Below are 9174 nucleotides of genomic sequence, written 5' to 3' on the forward strand. Positions count from 1 at the left end.
AGCTGTGACAAAGGGCAGAGACACTGCTTAAATGAAACCTAAATAGCCACGTTCCTGCTTTAATCTGTCTTGTTATTATAGCAGTGGAGGATCTACAGAGCTGCAACTTCCTTCTTGGCTTCATCAGGACCATTCAACTCCACCACCTGAATCAACACTCAGCCCCAGCATGCAAATAATCAGTGATAATGCAGTAATATCAGGCCCGTCATGTGCTATTGCATCAACCTGGAGTTTCCTGGGTGGACTGCCGGACCTTGTTTTGAAGGGCAATACATTCAGATACCTGGAACATGAACTAGATTTGACCCTGTTTAATGTTTCTGCTGGAAACCCTCTGCCCAGCCCCTGCATACGTGGCTGGAGAGTTCTGGTATTTGTAAGCTGTGTTTGCTTTTATTGGGTGGCTCCACTCCCTTTAAAAGTTAGATCTGCGACTGGTGCATCAGAGGAATCGCTCTGTCTCTCTGGTCAGAAGCTTCTGATGCTGAAATCTGCTGTTAGACGCCTCAGCGACACTGGAACTGGGAATCAAGTGAGTCCTGACCCTTCCCTTAGTACATTACTCTGCGATGTCACGTAGCAGTAGTTGTGATATGTCAACATGACAATAGTAGCTTTAAAAAGCCCAAGTCATTGTTGGTTTCTCTACATCTGTAAAATGAGGATAACACTACTGAGCTGCTCTGTAAAGTGCTTTGAGATCTACTCATGACAGCACTAGACATTATTATTACACAGCATCAGCATGGGTTTGTCTGGCTCCCCAGCACCACAGCACACATGAGCCTCAATGCACTAATCCTCAGAGCACCTGGTGAAGTAGGGACGGTTCTCGCCCATTTTACAGCTGGGGAGCTGAGCCCAGAGAGAGCCCATCACCTGCCCAAGGAGTCAGTGACGGAGGGGGGAATTGAACCCAGCTCTCCTGAATCTGAGCCTTAACAAGCCCCCTCTGCCTGCCTCTAGCACTGGGCAGCTGTGCTGCAGGGCCCTTTGGCTGGGCTCGTGAAGCTGTGGCCATGCAGTGGGGGGGAAGGTGCCAGGGCATGAGTGAAATGTGCTGGTGTCGATTCTGCTGCAAAGCAAGGAGAGAGACTCCTAGAAAAAGGTCTGAATTGGGGTTTGGGTACTGATCCCCTCGCTTCCCTTCCCTGGACCTGATCCCAGCGCTGACTGGAGCCAGTGTGAGGCATTCCATTGACTTCAATGGGCTTCAGGTCAGGGTCTATCTGCCTCAGTCTCCCCAACTACAAAATGGGTATACTGAGACCTGGCCACCCTGCAGCGTTGATGCGAGGCTCAGTTAGCAGAAGAAGTGCAGGAGGAAGGCTTGCTCTGTGCACATGATGCTACCTGGAGTCCTCCCAGTGCCCCGTGCAGCACTCCCCTGGTGCTCCCCTCCCAGCCCTGCTCACCTCAGCTTCCCATCCCACAAGCCCATCACTGAACCATTGCTGAGCCCTCAGTAGGCTCTGAAGATGAAAACTGCTCTAAGGATATCACTGCAAGGCCAACCCCACTCCGGCAAACCCCCACTGAACTCAAGGGCTGCAGGGAGTTAGTGCCAAGGGCAGGTTATGCAGAGAGCCAGGGCAGCCCTGGGAGCAGGAGATTTGGGGAGAAGCTGCCCCCCACCCCCACCTCCTGTGCTCTGTGACACTAACTAGCCCCAGCCTGGCTATTAACCAGCAGATCTACTGTTTTCTCTGCTGCAAAGTCAACAATGAAGCAACTCGCTCTCCTGCTGCTCCTCATCTCAGTGACCAGGGCGACCCCTTGCGGTAAGTGGCTGTTTCGTTTTCCTCTTGTGGGAACTAATTCTCCCGAACTCTGACCCTGCCTCTGGGGCCAGGGCTGTGATACATGCAGGGGAAGAGCTGGGCGGGTTGCTACAGGGGAGGCTTTGCTGATACACAAGTGAGGCAATAGCGACCCCAACTGGCAGGCAGCCTCCTTCCACCCCTGGTTCATAATGTTGCCAGCACAGAGTGCCCGAGGCAAAGCAACAGCGGGGTTCGTTGCCCGGTGTGCTTCGCGCCAATAAACACACCAGGGGGAGAAGCAAACAAAGTTTATTTGGGGTCCCAAAGCGGTGCTAGGAGACAGGCACGTCTCAGATCAAGCACACTAACAGGAACAGTTTTTCTTCTTTTATACATTTTGCAGTTAAGCCTCACCCCCCCCTTTCCCGTCTAGCCCTCCCTTTCTCTCCCCCCCATTCCTCCCTCTACCCCTCCCGTCCCTGGTAATAGTTACTAAGCAAATAACGATTACATTTAAGCAGTTAAGTCATTCTTGGCAGCTATAAGCCTAGCTTGTTAGTAACTTCTTTAAACCGTTATCTTGTCCTTTTTCCCTTCAGCCAGAAACATGCAGGCCTCATTATTACCGCTTGAGCAGGGGCTTGCACACAGATAACTGGTTGCTTACATATTCCAATTGCACCTGGCTTTTGAGGTTGATTAGAGTTTAAACATGGAAGAATAGAGTTTGGTTCACTTAAGCCTAGTGCAGGAAGGCTTCATTGACACTTAGTGGCCTTCCACCCTCCCAAGTTACCTAGGGTGAGGCCTAGTGACGTCAACAATAAGGAACCTGCTCCAGTGAATTTCTTCTGTACATATCGTGGAGCCCAGGTTTGCAGAGATGGCAGGGGCAGCTCCAGGCACCAGCGCACCAAGCGCGTGCCTTGGGCAGCAAGCCGCGGGGGGGGGCAGCCTCAGGCTCCCTTCGGTGGCATGCCTGCGGGAGGTCCGCCGGTCCCGCGACTTCTGCGGCAATTTGGCAGCGGGTACACCGAAGCTGTGGGACCGGCGGACCTCCCGCAGGCATGCCGCCAAAGGCAGCCTGCCTGCCGTGCTTGGGGCGGCAAAATACATAGAGCCGCCCCTGAGAGGTGGGCACCTAAAGGGATTACTTTTATTACTCTGTGTTACAGTCGTGCCTAGGTGCCCCAGTCCTGGACCCGGCCCCTGTGGTTCCAGGCGCTGTACAAACCCAGAACAGCACCTAATGGCTGACAATCTAAGTATAAAAAGTTTCACTCTGAAGCCGTTCTGGCCCCATACATAGTAACAGAGAAAACTCCTAACTAACCCCAAGTCACCCCCTGTGCAGCCGAGAGCGTGGGTGTTGCTGAACTGAAACTCGCCATCCGTGACCTGCTGGAGAACTGGGAAGACACGTCCTACTCCCAGAGCGGCCAGAGCTACCAGAGCCTGCCCCGCAGCTGCAAGGAAATTAAAGCCACCCGGGACGGGGCTGGAGGTGAGTGCGGAGGAAGCATCCCTGGACCTGCAGAAGCTGCTTTGCCTCTGCTAGGTGCCTGCTCCAGACCCAGTGTAAAGGCCACAGCTGGGTCCAGTCCGTTCAGATGCACCCGGGCAGCTCTGTGCTGGGAGCAGGGGCACCTGCCTGCCCGTGGGCACAGTGGGGAACCGCATTCCCAGAGCTGGCTGTGAGACACTCTGCTAGCCCTGCCAGCCCCAGCAGGCGGGAGATGTGCTGCAGCTGACAGCTCCCTCCTGCTCCAGCCTGTCTGCCTTGTCAGCAAACTCCTCAGGGCCCAACCAGCCTAAACTCGCCTAGCCGGTAACTCAGTGAACTCCAGCCCCCGAGCTCCGTGGAGACGTCTCTCTAGCACTGCACAGGACAGGAGCGACATGAGAACTCAGCTCTCTGCCACACCCTGCTGCTCAGGCCCCCGCCACACACAGCAGCTGCCGGCAGAGAAAAGCTCATTGGGGCTTGTGACGGTGCGGGACTCACCCCTGTGGCGCCTCCTGCTGGCTGGCACAGGGAATTAGCTTTCGAGCCCTCAGAGCACCCTCTGCAGGCTGGTGTCCTGCTGCTGCTGTGTTCCTCCCAGCACCCCGGTGCCCTTTGCCCTAGGGTGCTGCCTCTCCAGGCAATACCCCACAGATCTGGGTCTCCCCTCCCCGGGGAACCCCCACCCTCTATCCCCACCTTGCCTCAGCCTATGATCACCCCGCTACAGGGCTCCTGCTGCCTCGTTAGGGGCCAGCTGGTCTCCCCCAGCAGAGAGTTTCAGAGGCACAAGTGGCACAGAGGCGCCCAACTCCCATTGCCCAGCGTGTGCCTCTGAAAATCCCGCCCCCCCCCATGGACCGTGGCATGAGTCTCAGCTGGAGGAAGGGCATGCAGGACTCAGACAGGGACCCAGAGGCTGCTCTTGGGGCTGAGCCCCTCCAGTGCCAGGCGACATCCAGGCCGGGGCGGGTGCTCAGCACCTTTGACAGTCCGGGTGTAGCCAGTGGGTGGCAGATTCTTTGCCTGACTCTGTTCCACCCATTGTTCCACCCCCAGACCGAGTCACCGCAGGCTCAGGCCCAAAAGAGGGACACAGCGCGGGGACACAGACAGCAGGAGGGGCAGGGGGCTCTGAATGAGCCCTGGGGCCTTTCCTGAGCACAAATGGCCCCCGGGCCTGATTCTCGGTTACACTTAGGCCTGGTCTGCGCACGGCGTCTGTGCTGGTGTCACTGTGACGGGTCGGGGGATGGGTTTTCCTGATATATTGATACCAATCCAGCCCCGGTGTGAACACAGTTATACTGGGGGAAAGGTACTTTAGACAGGGACAGCCTATTTCCCTCCCCTATGGGAATGGCTATCCCAGTATAAAGCCCCTTGTGTGGAAAGGCTCAGTCCATGTCCTCTGGGAGTCCCTGTAATTTGCACTCACTTCCTGCTGCCAAGGGGCTTTAGTGTCCCTGGGAATCAGGCTGCTGTGCTCCCGGATGCAGGGGCACGTCCTGCTCCAGTGACTCCGGGTGTGGGCCCTGCTGCAGGGCACTAGAAACTCCTCACCTGGGCGTTGCCCATTTAATGGCTGGCTCCGAGAGGGCCCTGCCCCTTTCCCCGGCCCTGGCTGACCAGCTCAGTGCTCCCCACTTCCCACCCCGCCCCCTGCAGATGGGATTTACACCCTGCGCACCGAGAACGGCGAGACCTACCAGACCTTCTGCGACATGACCACTAAGGGGGGCGGCTGGACCCTGGTGGCCAGCGTGCACGAGAACAACGCCTACGGGAAGTGCACCAATGGCGATCGCTGGTCCAGCCAGCAGGGGAACGACGTCAACTATCCAGAGGGAGACGGCAACTGGGCCAATTACAACACCTTCGGCTCTGCGGTGGGCTCCACCAGTGATGACTACAAGGTGGGGTCCCCTTCTCCATGGCCAATAGCTACTTGCTGGGGAGAGAGGGTGCGTTAGAATGTGGTTGAATGCACATGGGCAGGTGGGAGACATGGGCATGGGGGTTATATGGGGGGATGGCCCAGTGGTCAAGGCAGTGGTGTAGGGCTAGGCAGCCCTGGCTTCCATTCCGTGCCCTGCCACAGGCCCCCAGTGTGACCTAGGGCAAGTCACCTAGTCTCTGTGCCTCCGTTCTCCCCCGTACAATGGGGAAGGTGCTTCTCTGCCTCGCGGGGCGGGTGTTACAATAAATATACCACAGCTGGTGATGTGCCCAGATGCCCGGTGATGTAAGTACCTGGGATGTGGTTAAGAAGTTTCATCTGGGTCCTTGCTTTTCAGAACCCTGGTTATTACGATCTCCAAGCCCAGGACCTGTCTGTGTGGCACGTAACTAACAAGACGCCTCTGAAGGAATGGAAGAACAAGTCCATCCTGAGGTACCACACCGAGACCAGCTTCCTGTCCTCGGAGGGGGGGAACCTCCTCAAACTCTACCAGGTGATGGCACTGGGCTGGGGGCTTTGGAGGGGTGTGTGCAGGAGGGTCCGGGTGGCTCTGCTGGCCCCAGTGTAGATGGAGGAGCTGGGGTGAACAAATTCTCAACACTCTAAAAGTGCTCCATGCTGGGGGGCCGATAATGGGACAAGGAGCCTTCCCCTAGACACAGCCTGTTGGAATCTGACTGTGACCTTGGTGTGAGATGAGTTGGCCGGTCTCAGGAAACTGCTGGTGTTCATGTCCCAAACCAGCCACATCTCTTGTCTCTGACCTGCTGACAGACTCAGCAGAGAGGCTGAATGGGCCACGGAGACTGACCCCACCTCACACCCTGGAGATGGGGGCCATTGGACACAGGTGATTTGGTGCTAGACCAGGCCCTCTACTCACCCTTGAGCCCGGTTTTGGGGTTCAGGCGTCCTACCAGGGATATTTCCTCAGTGCCAGGGTGGTGGGCAATGGTGCTGGACACATGCTGATTCTCACCTATTATCATTTACTGCCTGCATTGTGCTAGCCCCTAGGAGACTCCCCCACCACAGACAAGGGCCCCACGGTGCTAGGTGCTGTACGGACCCAGAACAGAACAACAGTCCCTGTCCCAAAGAGGCTGAGATAAATGGTACCTTGACATGCCAGATTTCTCTGCCCACTGCTGCGGTCACTGCTGTGCCCTAGGGCTGGCCTGTGTGGGCAGTGGCACTGACTGAACAAATCACCCAGAGAGCATGTGTCAGTGAAGCTGACTTGTCTGTGCTGGAGCTGCCCTGCCACAGGGACAGAAACTAACACTGGATTCTCGCTGTGTTTGTGTCTCCCAGAAATACCCAGTGAAATACGGCACCGGCGTCTGCAAGACTGACAATGGCCCCGCCGTGCCCGTCATCTACGACTATGGCGATGCTCAGCAAACCGCCAACTATTACTCTCCAAACGGCCAAAGTAAGTCTGCAGTGAGCATGCGGGTTCTGCCTCTCCAGCCGCACAGATCAGCCCTGCCCAAGGCTTAAATTCTCACTCCTGGGGGAATTCTGTGCCAAAACATTAAAAATTCTGCACACAATATTTTAAAATTCTGCAAATGTTACTTGTCACGCCAGTTTCAATTATTTTGGTAATTTATTTCAAAATACCTGTCAGCAAGTCTGTCTGTAACAATACAGAAACACAAATATTTTCCCCCAGGAGTAGAGAGTTAAAGAAACCCCTATGACAACCCAGATCCTGCTTCTCTACCTCCTCTCTCCCAGAGCCCAACGGGGGGGACAGACAGTCACACCCCCTTCCTCCCAGAGCACAGCCGCGGCCCCCCCCCCAGACAATATGCCCAAACCCCCTTCTCCCCACAGAGCCCAGCCATGGCCCCCTTTGCCCAGATACCCACACCCCTTCCCCGCAGAGCCCAGCTGCAACGCCCCCCCAGCCCAGGAACCCACCCACCCCCCTCCTCCTCCTCCTCCTCCTCCTCAGAGCCCAGGGATCCAAAGGGAGACAGAGCCTAATGCTGGGGCCCGGGCAGGGCTTGCACAGAGTTTGCTGTGCGCTGCCTCCTTCCCTTCGCTGCCAGGAACCCTCTAGCTCTCTCCCTGCCCCCGGCAGTGTCTTCTATGTGTGAGCTGGGCTAGGCTGGGTCCAGCAGCCCCTACTGGTGGCCAGCAGCACTGCAGCCCATTTCTGTGGGGGAAAGGAAATTCTGCACAAAAAAACATTAATTTCTGCAAAATTCTGCATTGAGCAGTGCCACAGAATTCCTCCAGGAGTATTTCCCAGAGCCCCCCCCCATGTGCCCACCCCCAACATGGTGTAAGAGCTCCAGGGGTGTGTGAAAATATTCACCAGAGCTCTGCTCTAGACAGCTCCCTCTGAATTTAAGCCCTGGGCCTGTTCCAGTCTGGATAATCTTTGTTTAGAGCTGTGATACTCAGACCTCAGAGGTTCAGGAGTCAAATTAGTGATCAACATTACCCACAAGAGCCACAGGGGTGTGAATTAATTGTTTCATCTACTATAGTACTAGTCATATTTAAACAGTATGACAGGCAAAATATTTATATATTATTCTCACAGCTAATAAGTTAATAACTTAGTGCCAATTGATAACTTATCTGGTTAATAACATAGTAAAAGCATCCTGATTGGTTAATATCTTACACTGGTTAATAATGAAATCAAACAGTGTTTCAATATCATGTGCTGCAAAGAGCCGCAGGAGACACATTGAAGAGCCACTTGCGCTGGCAAGCTGCAGTCTGAGTATCACTGATTTAGAGAAAGGGAAAACGATGAAACAAGAGAGAGCAAATGGAAAATCCCCAGGAGAGAGCACGGTGTGTGTTCCCCACTTTAACATTCTACATGGCAACTGCACACAAACCAGCTCTTAGGAATTTAAAGATGCCCTGCAAGTGACAGAGCTGTGAACGGCCCGGCTGAGACTGGTAATTCCTGATCATCTCTGGGGCTGGAGTTCCTGATCCTTAGTCCCCCATCATTCCCAGTTCACACACAGGGACTTACTGAAGGACCAGCTGAGATTGGACCACTGTTCCTTCTCTCTGCCTCTCCATGGCAAACAGTGGTCCTGACCTGCCCTTTTCTGTCACCAGATGAATTCATCCCTGGCTACATCCAGTTCCGCGTGTTTAATACTGAGAAGGCGGCCATGGCTCTGTGTGCTGGGGTGAAAGTCACTGGCTGTAACACCGAGCATGTGAGTATCTGGTCAGAGTGGGGGTTAGCTGTGGAGCAAAGGCCAGTGCTGATCAGCCTTGGGGCTGTCTAGTGTCACTGTCAGAGCTGGCCGGATGCACAAGAACTGCTTTTAGCTCGGCACTGGCGCAGGGTGGGTTCAGTTTGTGCTCCCTGTGCCAGCAGGGACAGCTGTACACATGGAGGCCCAGGACAGGCCAAGGGGGTGGATGTTAAATCTCTCCTTTGGGGAGACTTGCTGGGAGGGAACAGCTCACAGGAGCTCTGTTGTCAGAAGCTGCTGTGGGCACTTAGCACCACTGGGAAGTCTTCCGAGGTGTAATTTCTGCCACCAGGGGTCCTGCAGCCAAAGCATCTGCCACGGGGAGCCGAGAGTGAATCAAACCTACTCAGGGTCTGCTCCTGACCCAGAGAGGTCCATGGGGCTCTGAGTTGTAGCTATGGCCCTACCAAATTCATAGCCATGAAAAATGCATGATGGACTGTGAAATGTGGTTTCCCGCTGTGAAATCTGGTCTTTTGTGTGCTTTTGCCCTATACTATGCAGAGTTCCTGGGGGAGACCAGCATGTCTCAAATTGGGGGTCCAGACCGAAAAAGCGAATTGCAGGGGTTCACAAGGTTATTTTATGGGGGTCCTGGTATTGCCACCCTTAAGTCTGTGCTGACGTCAGAGCTTGGAATCTGGAAGGCAGCGGATATTGGCCGGGAGCCCAGCTCTGAAGGCAGCGCCCCACCAG

General features: G+C 55.1%; 1 protein-coding gene across 4 annotated transcripts; it reads left to right on the plus strand.

Moving 5' to 3' along the window:
• The first annotated feature begins 217 nt into the window (after window positions 1-217).
• On the plus strand, window positions 218-8523 carry LOC135979904 (intelectin-1b-like). Of its 4 annotated transcripts, none has more exons than XM_065580042.1 (7): window positions 218-535; window positions 1693-1784; window positions 3121-3270; window positions 4939-5186; window positions 5568-5726; window positions 6548-6668; window positions 8333-8523. In XM_065580042.1, exons 2-7 carry the CDS (start codon window positions 1727-1729, stop codon window positions 8506-8508), a joined length of 912 nt encoding a protein of 303 aa, XP_065436114.1. In that variant the 5' UTR covers window positions 218-535; window positions 1693-1726; the 3' UTR covers window positions 8509-8523. The 4 variants fall into 4 exon arrangements, with proteins under 4 accessions (XP_065436114.1, XP_065436113.1, XP_065436112.1 ...); XM_065580041.1 differs by having other exon boundaries at window positions 1696-1784; XM_065580040.1 differs by having other exon boundaries at window positions 221-535; window positions 1721-1784.
• The last annotated feature ends 651 nt before the right edge of the window (window positions 8524-9174 follow it).

The sequence above is a fragment of the Chrysemys picta genome, unplaced genomic scaffold, assembly GCF_011386835.1.
Source record: "Chrysemys picta bellii isolate R12L10 unplaced genomic scaffold, ASM1138683v2 scaf1374, whole genome shotgun sequence".
Taxonomy (NCBI): domain Eukaryota; kingdom Metazoa; phylum Chordata; order Testudines; family Emydidae; genus Chrysemys; species Chrysemys picta.

Coding starts and splice junctions, on each gene's coding strand:
- LOC135979904 (XM_065580040.1), top strand. CDS start 485: ATGCTGAAATCTGCTGTTAGACGCCTCAGCGACACTGGAACTGGGAAT. Junction 1,785..3,120: donor GACCAGGGCGACCCCTTGCG/GTAAGTGGCTGT, acceptor CCCCCTGTGCAG/CCGAGAGCGTGGGTGTTGCT. Junction 3,271..4,938: donor CACCCGGGACGGGGCTGGAG/GTGAGTGCGGAG, acceptor CGCCCCCTGCAG/ATGGGATTTACACCCTGCGC.